The following is a 15,654-nucleotide window of genomic DNA, read 5'->3' on the forward strand; positions in this document are numbered from 1 at the left end:
TCCCTACTCTGTTCTTAGTTACTCTCCTTATATCAAAGAAGACATTTGGCATTAAGACTTTTAAAGAAGTTATTAAGGTTAGATTATGTCATAAGGTTGGGGTGTTAATCTGGTAGGAATGGTATATCTTTATAAGAAGAAGAAGAAAGTCTTTCTCTCAAAACTCTTAGTAAAGACTCATTGAAAAAGGTGGCCATCTGTAAAGAAAATAAATTTCTGTTTTAGCTACTCTGCCTATTGTATTTATTTAGGGAAGACCACAACAAAGATTAATATTCTTTGATATAATTTTGCTTATTTGTGATTAATAATTTTATAACATGATTCATTTTAATTAGAAAAAATAAATTTTATTTATAATTTGCATATTTTAAAACTAAAACAGAAGCATAGTATGAATAAAATGTGTCCCATATTCAAACTATAAAGTAAGACATTATAAGAATATAAAATTACTATAACTTATTTTTTAATTCCATTGAGTTTTCAAATAAATAATTCATTCACCAAAAATAAATACATTTAGAAAAAGCAACTCATATCCCTTATAGATAACTTTAATTCCACTTGTGGTTTTTATTTTTTTATATTTAAAAACTTCATACCCTTCTTACTAATGTATAAGCATTATGTAATATTATTTAATATAATTGAATCAAAGAATGAATATATTTCAAGCAACAATCTAATATGTGATTCTGCAAGAGTACACTGAACTGAGCTAAAAGAACATGGTTTTTTAATCAAGTAGATGCAAGCTTTATATTCTAGCTCTTTTGTGCCGATGTGACCCTGTACAAGGTCAAAATCTGTAAAGTCAAGAATAATAATTCCCAAAGTTATATGATTAATAAAACAGTTATAAGTAGTCAAATATGCATTACATGACATGGAATATTATAATTATTGTTGATTTAAATGCAATGCAGTATGCTCTAAGGTTGTATTCTTATATTATTCCAATATAATTAGTCATTAGTGATATTCTGAGAACTGTCTAGAGGTGATATCATTGTTGCTAAAATAGTTTTTTATTAAAAAATACTTTTATATTAGAAATGAATATCCTATTGACCTGAAAATGTCAGAGAACCAGTTTTTATCAAATATGTCCTTACATTAAATAGATATGATGGGAGAAAGTTTGTTGAAATTTTTATGTTTAAGATATAAAGCACACAAATTTTCTTTTGATTTTTCATTTCCTACTTTTGATACTTAAAGATTGATCAAATGAGGTAAGCCCAGTAATTCAATCAGGTAAAAATTTAGATGCATTAATTTCTGCAAGTTATTTGTGTGGTTAAAATCTAATGAAATATAAAACAGGAGCAAAAGAAGTTTTAAATACTCATGTAAATCCTTATGATATGTATGTTTTTGAAATTAAACAATTTTGTGATAGCATTATTATACTTTATGGTACTTATGAATATTGTGTTATTTAGTTGTATTCTTCTTGGCATATCTGCCAGTAGTGTTGACATTAACAGGAGTTGTTTCTGTTTTGACATTTTATGATGTGAAGATGCAGGCATGGAAGAATGATTTTGGCATTAAAGCTAAGACATTCAGATTTATTTGTTCTTTATCAGCAAATACATGCCTATAAGGATATGTTGAGTGTGATAAAATTACTTAACATTTAGAAAGCGGCAGTATGGTTAATAAAATGGGGTCATTAATTCAAGATATGTATATGTGTTTTATGCTGGAAATAAATGTATTAAAATTCAAAATAGTCATAAATGCTATTAGCTTTCCAATTAAATTTGATGACATAGTGGTTGAGGACTTTTACACGAGTTAAATATCACTTTATGCAATATATAGAAATTAATTCTTAAAGATTTTTAGAATTTTTTACAAAGCTAATTTTTGAAGATTAAGCTTTGAATTTATAACTCATGGCATGTAAATTTATTTTGAACACTCTAAATGTGGAAATACATTAGAAAAACCTAGTGTGTAAAAGTGTAACAGAATAAATTATTAATGAAAATTCTCTAGTAAAAGCTACCTTCCAGATATAAAATCTACTGAAAAATGTAAAGATAATACTGTCTTATGGATTCATGAAAGCAGGCCTTGAGATAGATTCAGAATAAAAAAAAAGAAAAGAAAGCAAGTGTTGATTATATTTTTCACCCTGAACTTTTACCAAGGTCTACTTTCTGCTACACACTATATAAATACTCAAATGAATGACATATGGCCCCCTTCTCAAGAAACTTCTGTTTTAATGGTTCCCTCATCATTTTCCTTAAGCTCTCAATAGCATTTGATAGAAGTAATCACTTTCTTCTGAAATCCTGTCTTGGGTGCTGGAATGTTCTCAGTGATTGAGCATTTGCCTAGCATGTGCTAGGCTCTGGGTTTCATCCCCACCACCACACACTGCACACACACACACACACACACACATATGCACAGACAAAACAATAAAACAACAACAAAAGCAACAACCCTCATGTGAAATCCTGTCTTGGCTTTGGTTACAAGAAAGTATTCAGTTTCTTCATATGTTTCTGAGTGGTCTGCCTTTGTTGCACTGTACAGGATTTCCAGCTAATAGGGACATTACGTCATTGCATTCTTATGTAGGCTTTAGGTTGACAGTACTTGCTGAAGAGCAGTGTTACATTAAAATAAAATTTTGTGTACTACTCTAATAACTCAAACATAATGATAATTTGTACATGAGGATAGGAATTGTGTGACAATCAAAGAGAAAGGATGACTGATTTCCAAACAAAGGAGCTTCGTGTAGGCAGTAGATTTCCTCCACTAGCTTAGACTGACCAAGTGCCACATCACACTGAACAGCTGCAGAACTCTGCCCCCTGCTTCCATGCCGACAGAAGTTTCCTTCTTAACATCTCTCATCTCATTTATCTTTCTATCTTCAGGATTTGAGTTTTCAGCATCATCTTTAAGCCTCTTTTCTCCTTTTTCTTTTCCTCGCTTTTCAGTAATCAACCATAAAGTACTGAAGGTGCCTCCTGAATTAAGCACTATAGACGTTCTTCTCTGTTAAATCCATTATTGATGAGTGGAGGTGTATGTTCAATAAATGAGCTGGATCTAAACTCCCAAATCTTTATTTGGAAACACTTTTCACAAAACTGTACTGGGTTTCTGTAGTGGCTCTGGTGATTATAGACATTAATATGAAGAGTTTACATAAAATTATCTTTAAAACTTTAGAGTACAAAAGTATATATACATATATAAATCTTAATGTAGTAAGTTGTACACATATATGCATTCATTATTTTAACTGTATTATATAACGTATTTACTGGTTCAGATATACATCATACATTTGCAAAATAAAAGATTTCCCAATATTTGCATACTCCTTTTGGAGAAAAAATAGGTTATGGATTACTTTATATTTGGAGTTTTCTGTATTCAGACCTGTGTTCTGATAGCCATTCAATAAATATTATATGACTAATGATCTATTACTAGCTTTGTTGTAGTCAAAATTTTTCCAGATTTTTTAAAAATCTGTAATGTTACAATGACAATAAAAAAGGTTACTGCACTGACTACAAGGACCAAGTCATATGACTCTTAATGTTTGGTTAGCTTATATGCATAGACAATATGATTATAGTTACTTTGTAAGTTCTTACTCATTAATCAGTTTCTTTAAAGGAAACATCATTTCATTATTAAGGGAAGTTTTAAAAATTAATAATACAAATTTTAAATTTGAAAATCAAACCAACAAATATAAAAAAGTATGACATTGGAATAATTTAACTGAAAGTCAGTACAAATGTGTATTATAATATCATAATTTGGGTTTTCTTTTATAATCTTAGTTCTCAGGGAGGATGTATTTCTCATGTACTGCCAGAATTTCTGCTTGAACCCCAAGATTATAAGAAGTGGCTTGAAATATCAGTAAGAGAATATAATTTCTAGAACCAATCTATATGTATTATTAAATGTATGGATATTTGGATTTTTTAAAGATTTCATTTTAGAGTTCAGATTTTTATGTATAAAATATACTAAGGTTTAAGCTTCTTTAGACAGATGATTTTTGTATGTCTCTACATTGATCTAAAAATATGTGATTCCTATGCAAAAATGATTACATAACTTTTCATTGCTTTGGAGGGGGATTTACAAAGGAAAAATGGTGTGAACTTATGTAATTCGTGTTCTTAAAATTTTAGAATGTATACATTACAAAGAAAGAGTTTCAAATGACAATTTCACCACCACTTGTCACTTCCTTTCTTCTGTTTTAAGGGAGAATAGAGAGAAGTTAAGCAATAAATGCATAGTTTTCTTAAAGTAGACAATTCACTTGATGAAAACCTATAGAGAAAGGGAATTGATTTTGAGGATTCTGAAGGCTTTTAGGTAAATGTGCTTTAGTTTTGTCACTGTCACTATGCTTACCATATGACATGAGAAGAAAAGCAGGTACCTGTTGTTTAGCACCATGCTGAGTTCCTCTAGCTAATCCAAAGGGTGTGGCTTCATCTGGGCTCAGGTTTCAGGAGAATTTTGCATCTTGTTCTGCTACTTCTACTATAGAGGGAGCTAATAAATGCATTGGGTGAATATATCTATCACCTAAATAAGGGACTGTATGCTCTGGAAAGTTACCTGTGTTGATAGTTTCTAATATTGGTACGTTGGAAATTAGAGCTCTTGATGAATATATAAAAAGGGCAAGAAAATTTGCTGTTAAAAAAAAATCCTACGCTGAGTGGTTAAAATTTTAGATGTATATTGCCTTGCATTTTAATTTATCTTGTAACATTTTGTTTCTTAAAGTCTTCCAGTAATACCACGCCTCTGAGTTCTTGTGCATCTAAGGAAAAGTGTTCTGTTATTATAGATATGGATAAGTTTGAAGACTGGAGTAAACGGGCATGGACAGATGTATTTCTTCAAATATACAAGGTAATACTTCCACTCTTGTTTGCTGCTCTTTTTCAGTTAATTCACATGACTAGTGTTAAATAGTGTTATTTAAAGTGTAAGTAATGCTGTTATAAAAGATTTAAAAATACAGTGGCTAAAGTAATGTAAGTTTTTTTTCTTCTGTATAAATATTGAGAAATGAGTGATTTGGAGCTAGGAGTTTCCCTTCCATCCCCACTACTAGGCTTTCATCTATGGGTCTAATTTCTCAGAACAAAGAGTAGGTAAAGGAGTAATAGAGGGCAAGGAGATACCTTTAAAGGATGTCACCTGAAAAATGTGTCATTTCCCTTTTCACATACTGATGTGAATTTAGTCATATCAACATGGGTATCTTCAAGGAAAGTTGAGAAATATAATCTCTGGAATGGGCAGCTACAAGCATATTCTGGTATTAACTAGAAGACCTAAATAAACAGTACTGAAAATTATATTTTCTGCCTCTTATACACAGTACACCATTAAGTTTTTCTGGAGTGATACTCATTAGGGTTCACATAGCTGAAGGCAAGTCCAGTTTTAATGAGATTCTCAAAATTTACTTCTAGCAAAATTACATTTATAGATAGATGAACATACATTAAATTATGCCTTCCAACTCTGATTTAGTCAGCTTTTTCACTGCTGTGACTAAAACATCTGACCAGAATAATCTTAGGATGAAACGCTTATTTGGTGGCTCATGGTTTCAGAGGTCTCAATCTACAGACAGCAGGTTCCATTCTTACCCACTAATGGAAGGAGCAAATCTAAAGCCAAAGAGTGGCAAATTCACTATTTTTGGGGGGAAATTAGACATAATGTTGGCTTATGAATTTTATTTACTTATTCATTCATTCACACAATCATTTGTATATTTAATTTGTTTAATCCATCTTTCCCAATCAGTTATCTATGTGGATTTAGATATCAGGCATCACTTGTAAATGCAGAATTTAATAGAATGTCAGGTGCATAATATATGCTCAACAAATATTTGTTGAATGAATTTATTCAACAACTATTGTGGCCGAGACTCTATACCAGGCTCAGGGAATATCTGAGTAAAATTGATATGATCTGTCTCCTCAAATATGATCTGGAGGAGGTTATAAGCAACTAAATGAATAATTAGAAGGAAATGAACAAATGCTAAGATAGGGAAAGACAAAGAAACTACAAATGATTTCACATAGAGAGGAGCATAAATTTAAGGGCATTGAACTCTTAAATATGACTAGGAATTTGCTAAGCAAGGTGAGACAAACTTGGAGAGAGGTAATATGATTTGTGTGAAGGGAGTGGTAATGGCACTTAGTAAAGCAAAGTAGGGCAAACTTTATTTGGAACCAGTAGGATATGTACAGGGACCACTGCAGTGTGATTTTCTAATAGCAGAAAAAGATTGGGCTAAATTCTGAGTACAGCATGGGAAAGTGGAAATTCATAGTAAAAGAACAAGATGGAGTCAGCTAGTAGATAAAGACTATCAGGAAGAATCTGCAGCAAGAGGGGATTCTGGCTAAACCAGCTCAACAGGATTCTTGCTTAAAACAGGCCAGGGTGATTAAACATCTCCTGGGGAAATAGTGAAAGATTCAGAACCAAGTCAGATGTCAATAGTGATCAGACATTGAGGGTGGGAGATCTGTCCTAAGTGGATTTAGCAGGGGTGTTAGTAAAACTGGATTTTACCAGATACTCACAAATTACCTAAAAGAAAGTTCAGGAGCTTAACTAAAGTTTGCTCAGAGGAAGAATTTTTGCTACTACATAAGCCAATCTAAGGAATCTGGACTTTTTAGATATTATGCTGAGATTGTACAGAACTATTGAAGGGTTGTAAACACAAGGGTGACATAATAAGCTTTGCCTTCTAGAGATATCACTGTGGTAAAGTATGGAAACTGTTGGGGGATGTGTTTCAGCATCAGGTGCTATGACCCAAATGGGAATTCTGGTAATAGTAGGAATGATGAGGCAATGGCAACTTTAATGAATATTACAAATAAAACTCAATAGAGTCTTCTGAATGGCTAGATCTTTAGAATTGATGGAATCACAGAAGTAAAAAATAACTGTGGAATTCTTGCTTGGATACTGAGAGGAGTTTGAATCTAGTCCCTGAAATACAAGACAAGAAAAAAGAACAGGATTTGGGAGGGGAGGCAGAAGGTGTGACAGGGCGAGAAGACATGGTAAATTAATTTTGTTCCTATTGTGTTTGAAGAGCCCTGCATAATTACCAGGGTGGCATATTCATTAGTCTGGAGAGATCTGGTGGCAACACAAATTTGGGATTTTTCATTCATCCTATGGTAAAGTTATAGGAATGAATAAAACCATCTGCAGAGCTGTATTTCTCCATAAACTGTGTCTAAATCATGGGTAACTCCAGACACTAGATTAAATTAGAAATGAATTGGTGATTTCACATGAAAAAAGAAAACAATGTTGTTTAGATACGTTTCACAGGTTAGAAATGGAAGGTTCTGATTTTCACAAGTTCACTTAGGTTCTGACTGTTATATTCCTTGAACTCATGCATGTATACTAGGACTACATTTTTCATTTCTTCTTGTCCAATAGTTAGATACAGGTTATAGGTTATTTTGCCCAATTTAATTGTGTATCATTTATTACTTCTGTGTGTTAAACCTGCATTTTGAATTATAGCTATTTTCCTGCATGATATTCCCAAGTCACAAAAATGCATTGGTGGCTAAATATTGGATTACTGAAACATACAAAAAGTGAACTAACAGAACCAACAGAAACACTTAAAGTCAGAATGTTGTTCTAAATGTTAATATAAATAAGGATCTCAAATGAATATTAAGGATGACTCTGTATGTGCTAAAAGATATGAATGTGATGTGTTTACAGAAGACTGAAAAAATGATCAGAAACAAACATCTGAATAATTTTTATCAATTCATTTATTCATTTGTTTCCAGTGCATTTTCTGTTATAAGGTCTTTTTAAAAATAGTAGCATGATTCTATCAAATATTTTAGTATTTTCAGACAAAGAGAAGTAGTCTTTCTGACTAAACCTTTTTCTCAAATTGGTTCAAAATTTGTATAATATAATATTGGAATATTTGTTGCTGAAGGTGGACAAGATGACAAATCTACAGTCATTATCCAGAATTGCATTTGCATTTCCTAGGTACAGTGATAACCACATGACTCATTTTTATTTTTTTAGTTTTTAATAGTTTTTCTTCATTCTCTTGGCATGTGACTGTTGTCTCTCCTGCTTTTTATTGCTGTTATCAATGTGCGTACTTTTAGTAGTTCATTTTCCTATTCGTTTTGTTGTGGTCTAAGAAACTAGATATGCAGACTTATTAAACTTTTCTATAAAATAAAAGCAAATAGACTCTGACTTAAAGTACACAAATATTTATAAATTAAGAAGAAAGTTAGGGCTGGGGATGTGGCTCAAGCAGTAGCGCGCTTGCCTGGCATGCATGCGGCTAGGGTTCAATCCTCAGCACCACATACAAACAAAGATGTTGTGTCCGCTGAAAACTAAAAAATAAATATTAAAATTCATTCTCTCTCTCTCTCTCCCTTTTTTAAAAAAAGAAGGAAGTTAACTTTGATACCAAGGATTGTAGCTCAGAGTATTTACATATGCAAGAACCATGGTTTTGAATTATATATTTTCAGTCTTGCCTCAATGAGGATTTGTCCATATACTTGAGATTTGGATAGAGGAATTTTTCCTGCATGTGCTTTGGTTTTCATCTTTATTGTAACACAGTAATAGTCCATATTACATATGACATTTTAAAATCTACTTTGCCCAGCCATATCTGAACATGCCAATGTCCTTTAAATCTTCAAGAAAATTTCCCTCTTATGGGCACAAAGACTATGGGAAAATTCAGTCTAATGCTGATTGGTTACTAGTTTCTAAATTGTCTTTCCCATAGACAAATATATGCTAGGAATATTACCTTTTGCATCATCAGTTGCATAGGCCTACTCTGCTTCACCAGCCATATGGTCTTAGGTTTGTTTGGTTAATCAAATGTAGGATATATTGTAGACTTCATATTGTGACACATTAACTTAGCTTAAGAAATTACACAAGATAGGTAAATAAATGCACAGCAACAACAATGCAGGGTTCTTGTGGCTCAGGGCATAGCTTAAGTGTTGCACTCACTCTACACCCAAGACTGAAATGTTCACAAAAGTTAGGGCCTAGTGGGCCTGGGTCATTTCAATGTAGGGAAACATTTAAATGTGAAGACCTTTCAATTTTCTAGTATGGCAGCATCCTCATTACTTAATTCAATATCTTGACCCTGAGTTATGAGTTCTTGATCCTGTATATGATCCTCATCTGGACCCTCAATTAACTTGGATCTCCTATAAATTTATTTTTGTCAATTCCTTGAGTTAATGATGTAAAGAGATTTAAACCCCATGTTAAAATATTAGGCACTTCTAAGTCTAAAAGGAATGTCATGAGCTGGCTATTGATTCTTTCCTTCTAGTCAACCTAGTTGTATTCAAGATGATTCTTCAGGAGAAATCCAACTATTGCAATTGTCTAAAATATCTAGGGATTTATGGGCAACTTAAATATGAAAATTGTCATCTGTTTTCTATGCCAATACATTGAAGACAATATTTTTTTAAAAAGTCATTAAGAAACAATAAGCCAAATAGAATACCAAAATTCATGTGGAAATGGAAGAGCATATGGCAGTGGTGGAGAAGCAATCAATATATGTACATACATATTATCAATAATAATTTTGTCATTTTATTTTTGTCTTCAATATGCTCCATTGTGACATAGCTAAGGACTCTAATCTATCACGTGGCCAAACTACTGTTTATCACATTTCTTGAATCAGACATTTAACAAAATTGGATGTGTAGACAATGTTTTGTGATAGCAGGAAAGCATTTCCTAAGTATAAATCACTGAAACTGATTTATATAAACTTCATGTATTAGCAGACAGCTAACAAAGAATTGTGTCTTCTGTAATTCTCATTCCTTTCCTTCAGCTCATGTATTATGTGGTTTGGATATTAAGTAATAAATAGAAATGCTTTTCCATGGTGCATTTGGTTTGCTTGAGATGAGGTCATATGCTTTTCCATGGTGCATTTGGTTTGCTTGAGATGAGGTCATATGCTTTATACATGAATTTATTATATATTTTGTTTTTCTGGCAATTTATTTTTGAAATATTTGACAGAACTATCATTCTGTGGCAGAGTCAAAACTAGCAGGTCTTTCACTACGAATAGTTTCAAAAGCCCTTCGGTAGAATTAAGTACTCTGGATGGTGGTTCTTTCTGTATTAAACGTTACATCTGTGCTCCATGTGGGTCCATCATTAAATTTGTGTTCTTAGTCAAGGGTCATTTGCAGATCTTGCCTCATTTGCGGAGTAGAGGTGACAGATGACAGATGAATCCTGTGCCAGCTCAGGTTATTAGCCTGAAACATTTATTTCGTTGGCTGGACTGAGATAATTCATCATTTAATATTCCCTAGAAAGGGATGGGAGTCCTTTTCAAAGGCATTTAGTATTTTTATAGTATATGACATTTGAAACTTAAGAGTTCTAGATCACATAACTGCCAGAATAAAAGGAGAAGGTAATTTTGTTACACTTCTCTTAAAAATGCCAAAAGTGGTGCAATTCACATTTGTGGATGGCTATTCTCTCTAGACATACACCAAATAAATATTCAACACTCAGTAATGGATTTTTGATGAAATTTTAAACTATTTCCCATAATAAAAAAGAAAAGAACAGTTTTAGGATTGTCATAAATATCTTAATATTTTTTAAACTGTAGTTATTTGAGATACTATGTAGTAGTATGGATATATACTACATAAAGAAGTGAGCACTTTTTTTCAAAGTTATAATTAACATTCTAGACTACAAAAATGCTTTTTAGGTTGGAGTCTCCTAGAAGCAGACTCTGAGAAAAATATTTGAGTTCATTTAGTTTGCTTCAGAGTGATGTCAAGAAGCAAGAGTAGTAGAGTAGGGAACTGAAATAGAGAATATAATTAAGCTAATAACACGTGATTTCAATCAGGTTTTATCATGGGCAACTGAGGCTCAGTCCCAGCAGAGTTTTAGGGGAGACATTTTAGAACACATCTGAGATTTATCCCAATGCAGTGATGAGGAAGCCAGAGTATTTAACTACCAGTTCCCTGACCTTTTTGTGTTGGGTCTACTTCTGGGCTCATTATGCTTTGGCACTCTGGGCTTGCTTTCTGCTGGTTACATGTGCTCCAATATGCAATTAAAAAATTCTTCCTGCAAGTATATGAAGGTGTTCATAATAATCAGTTTTCGTAATGTAGAAGTGAATGCTGGGTGAATATGAACAGGATACCTCCAGTATATATCTATAACATATGTCACTCAAACTATGGTCTTCACACCCATGTCACTGGAGAACTATCTATTAAATATCTGGTATGAAACAATGAGCTGAGCTTGTAATGTGTACTGTAATGTAAACCACATTCTGACTTCTTCATTCACAATGTCTTAATATTGTGTGTTTGTGTGTATGTATATCTATCTATATATCTATCTAGATATCTAGATATATATAGTGTGTATGTTCTAGGTAGCAGATTAGAATCTGTGCCAAATGGCAAGTTAAAGTATAACTTTGAGAAGTGCCTGTTTAGTTCCTTTGTCTATTTATTGATTAAGTTATTCAGGGAGTTTTTGGTGTTAAGGTTTACGAGTTCTTTGTATATCCTAAAAATTAATGCCCTGTTTGAGATACAGTTGGCAAAATTTTTTTTCCATTCTGTAGGCTCTCTTTTCATGCTCTTTATTGTTTCCTTTGCTCTGTAGAAGTTTGTTTTATGCCATCCCATTCATTTTTTATTTTACATTTTGCACTTGAGGAGTCTTGTTAAGGAAATCAGTTTAGGAGTCTTGTTAAGGAAATCAGTTCCTAAGTCAGCATGTTGGAGTGTGGGCTACATTTTCTTCCAGTAAGTGCAGGGTTTCTGGTCTAATTCCACCCCCCCCCCCCCAAAAAAAAAAAACAGTAAATGAGCAAAGGAACTAAACAGATTCAACAAATATATGGAAAAAAATGTTCAACATCTTTAGCAATTAGAGAAATGCAAATTGAAACTATACTGAGATTTCATTTCACTCCAGCCAGAATGGCAATTATCAAGAATATAAGGAACAATACATGTTGATGAGGATGTGAGGAAAGGGTCCACTCACATTGCATGTGGGACTGCAAATTTGTGCAACCACTCTGGAAAGCAGTATGGAGATTCCCCCCAAAATTAGGAATGGAACCACCATTTGACCCAGTTATCCCACTCTTCAGTATGTAGCCAAAGATTCAAAATCAGCATACTATAGTGATGAAACCACATCACTGTTTATAGCAGCACAACTTACAATAGCTAAGCTATGGAGCCAACATCAGTGCCCTTCAACAAATGAAAGGATAAAGAAATTGTGTTATATATTCACAATGGAGTATTACTCAGCCATTAAGAAGGATGACTTTATGACACTTGCCAGTAAATGGATGGATATTGGGACTATTGTGCTAAGTGAAATAAGCCAATTCCCAATAGCCAAAGGTCAAATGTTTTCTCTGAGATGTGGAAGCTAACTCACAATTAGTGAGGGAGGGGAAGAATAGAATTTCAGTAGATTAGACAAAGGGGAATGAAGGGCATGGAAGGGGAATAGGAAAAGGAAAGATAGTGGAATGAATCTGACATAACTTTCCTATGTATATATATATATAGTGAATCTCACCACTACAAGAATAGGGTCCTATGCCCGTATAAATGTCAAAATAGACTCTACTATCATATATAACTGAAAAGTAACAATAAAAATGTGTAACTTTGAGTAGACTTTGGCTGTTGTGCTCTACTAATCAGACACAGAATCTTTCACTTAATATTATGTATTTATATCCAGATAAATTATTTCATGATAACATGTGGTGTGCATGTTGTAAATGGCAATGTGATATAAATATGCTAATCTTCATGGTATAGGATGAAAATATGTCGAATTATAAAATTGTATGCACTTTATCATCTTAAAAACAGACCTCTCCAATATGTATCAATTTGAAAATCAGTTTTGACTGAATAACTTACTACTTTGATTTTTAATTTTTTTTTGGTGGGGGTGGGTACTGGAGATCAAACCCAGAGATGGTTTGCAACTGAGCTATATCTCCACCTCTTTTTATTTTTAATTTGAAACAGTCTCATTTAGTTGCTTAGGGCCTCACTAAGTTGCTGAGGCTAGCATTGAACTTGCAATCCTCCTGCCTCAGCCTCCTGAGATGCTGGGATTACAGGTATGTTTCACAATACCTGGCTCAAATTTTTAATTTTTATTCCTGATGTAGTAAAGAGATTTTAAAAAAGCATTTTAAATTCTTGTGTTTTAAATGAATTATCATTCTAACATCTGTAGTCAAAGGTAGTTATTTTTTAATTAGTAACGTTTCTTTTAAATTGTGTAGTATGGTGCCTTATTGAATAAATGCTATAAAAGAAAAATGTTGGGAACTCTAAATGAACATGCATATATACATAAGTGGCATACATGTCTTACTCCAGAATGGTTAAATTTAGCCAGAAAATACTGGTACATTCATTTACCCATCATCTTTTATTACTCATCAAATATTATTTTGTTAATTTTCTATTTAATCTGAGAAAAGTTGTCTCTTTCTTTCCAATTTCAGGTTCTGGTCCTATCCCGAGTTACACCATATTGTAGCAGTAATGCACCCCACATACATGTGAAAAATACACCAATAATCAATCCTACTTTCATATCCAGCAATATATATTCTAGTTCCGAGAGGATTCTGCTAAGTTGGTTAAACACAAATTATGAGAATACTCGACATATTATATGGGAAAACTGTCAGAAAGGTAAAAAGTTATTTTTTCTTTAAATAAATCATTGCCAATTGTTATGTGACAACATAAAAGGAGCCATGAAACCATACTTGGAATCCATGGATTCAAGACCTAACTCCAGCATTTATTCTTGGTTCTGCAAAAAGGATGTCTTTTCAACATCTTCAAGATGAAATAATAAAAGATGCTTTCTTCATTTATCTTGAAGAATAAATTATATATATATATATATATATATATATATATATATATATATTTGAAATATATAAATTTCATTTCATTTCATTTTCATTCTGAAAATGAAAGATAGTACTAATATTGTTGCTAGCATTTTTAGCTATATATGAAGTATTAAATTTAGGTGACAGTGTTAAAATCTTGTACATAATTAGTTGAGATCAAGTAAAATTTGATGAGGAATCATCTTGCATGTCATATGAGGATATACTGGACATCACTTAAGTGCAATAATGCTTCATTTATTTTTTGGAGGGTAGGTTATGTTAGATCCAAACATTGAGATATGTAAGTATTCATAGATGGGCCAGCCCCAGTGGGCACTCTCTAATTCTGACTTGCAAGATGATACTCTATCAATTTTTATCCCAGGAGCCTTAAACTCTTTTTGAAAATCCTAATCGCTAATATAGTGCACTTTTTCTTAGTCATAAGCATCGATTGTAGTGTTTACACTGTGTATGATCATTGTTTATTTTTTTTTTATTTTTAATTTTTTATTGTGGGTTGTTCAAAACATTACAAATTTCTTGACATATCATATTCCACACTTTGATTCAAGTGGGTTATGAACTCCCACCTTCACGCCATACACAAATTGCAGAATCACATCAGTTACACATCCATTGATTTACATATTGCCATACTAGTGTCTGTTGTGCTCCGCTGCCTTTCCCATCCTCCAACCTCCCCCCTCCCCACCTCTCCCCTCCCCTCCCCTCCTCTCTCTCTACCCCCTCCACTGTATAACCCTGAGGGTCTCCTTCCATTACCATGCAATTTCCCTTCTCTCTCCCTTTCCCTCCCACCTCTCATCCCTGTTAAATGTTAATCTTCTTCTCCTGCTCTTCGTCCCTACTCTGATCTTAGTTACTCTCCTTGTATCAAAGAAGACATTTGGCATTTGTTTTTTAGGGATTGGCTAGCTTCACTTAGCATAATCTGCTCTAATGCCATCCATTTCCCTGTAAATTCTATGATTTTGTCATTTTTTAATGCAGAGTAATACTCCATTGTGTATAAATGCCACATTTTTTTTATCCATTCGTCTATTGAAGGGCATCTAGGTTGGTTCCACAGTCTTGCTATTGTGAACTGTGCTGCTATGAACATCGATGTGATGTAGCAGTGTCCCTGTAGCATGCTCTTTTTAGGTCTTTAGGGAATAGACCAAGAAGGGGAATAGCTGGGTCAAATGGTGGCTCCATTCCCAGCTTTCCAAGAAATCTCCATACTGCTTTCCAAATTGGCTGCACCAATCTGCAGTCCCACCAGCAATGTACTAGTGTACCCTTTTCCCCACATCCTCGCCAGCACTTGTTGTTTGACTTCCTAATGGCTGCCAATCTTACTGGAGTGAGATGGTATCTTAGGGTGGTTTTGATTTGCATTTCTCTGACAGCTAGAGATGTTGAGCATTTTTTCATGTACTTGTTGATTGACTGTATGTCCTCCTCTGAGAAGTGTCTGTTCAGGTCCTTGGCCCATTTGTTGATTGGGTTGTTTGTTCTCTTATTGTCTAATTTTTTGAGTTCTTTGTATA

At 33.2% G+C, this 15,654-nt stretch overlaps 1 protein-coding gene across 6 annotated transcripts in view; it reads left to right on the forward strand.

The window, feature by feature from the left end:
• Positions 1 to 15,654, forward strand: part of Cfap47 (cilia and flagella associated protein 47) — a 424,450-nt gene that overhangs the window by 155,757 nt on the left and 253,039 nt on the right. For 5 of the 6 annotated variants that reach the window (XM_058585745.1, XM_046465022.2, XM_058585744.1 and 2 more), the window contains 3 exons: positions 3,834 to 3,915; positions 4,804 to 4,932; positions 13,694 to 13,886. In XM_058585745.1, the coding sequence (XP_058441728.1) occupies positions 3,834 to 3,915; positions 4,804 to 4,932; positions 13,694 to 13,886 (404 nt within the window). Of the gene's footprint in view, positions 1 to 3,833; positions 3,916 to 4,803; positions 4,933 to 13,693; positions 13,887 to 15,654 lie in introns of those variants that run through there. The other variant, XR_009228697.1, reaches the window with a different exon arrangement.

The sequence above is a fragment of the Marmota monax genome, unplaced genomic scaffold (assembly GCF_021218885.2).
Source record: "Marmota monax isolate L192 unplaced genomic scaffold, Marmota_monax_Labrador192_F-V1.1 WCK01_AAM20220418_F8-fsc00158, whole genome shotgun sequence".
NCBI lineage: Eukaryota > Metazoa > Chordata > Mammalia > Rodentia > Sciuridae > Marmota > Marmota monax.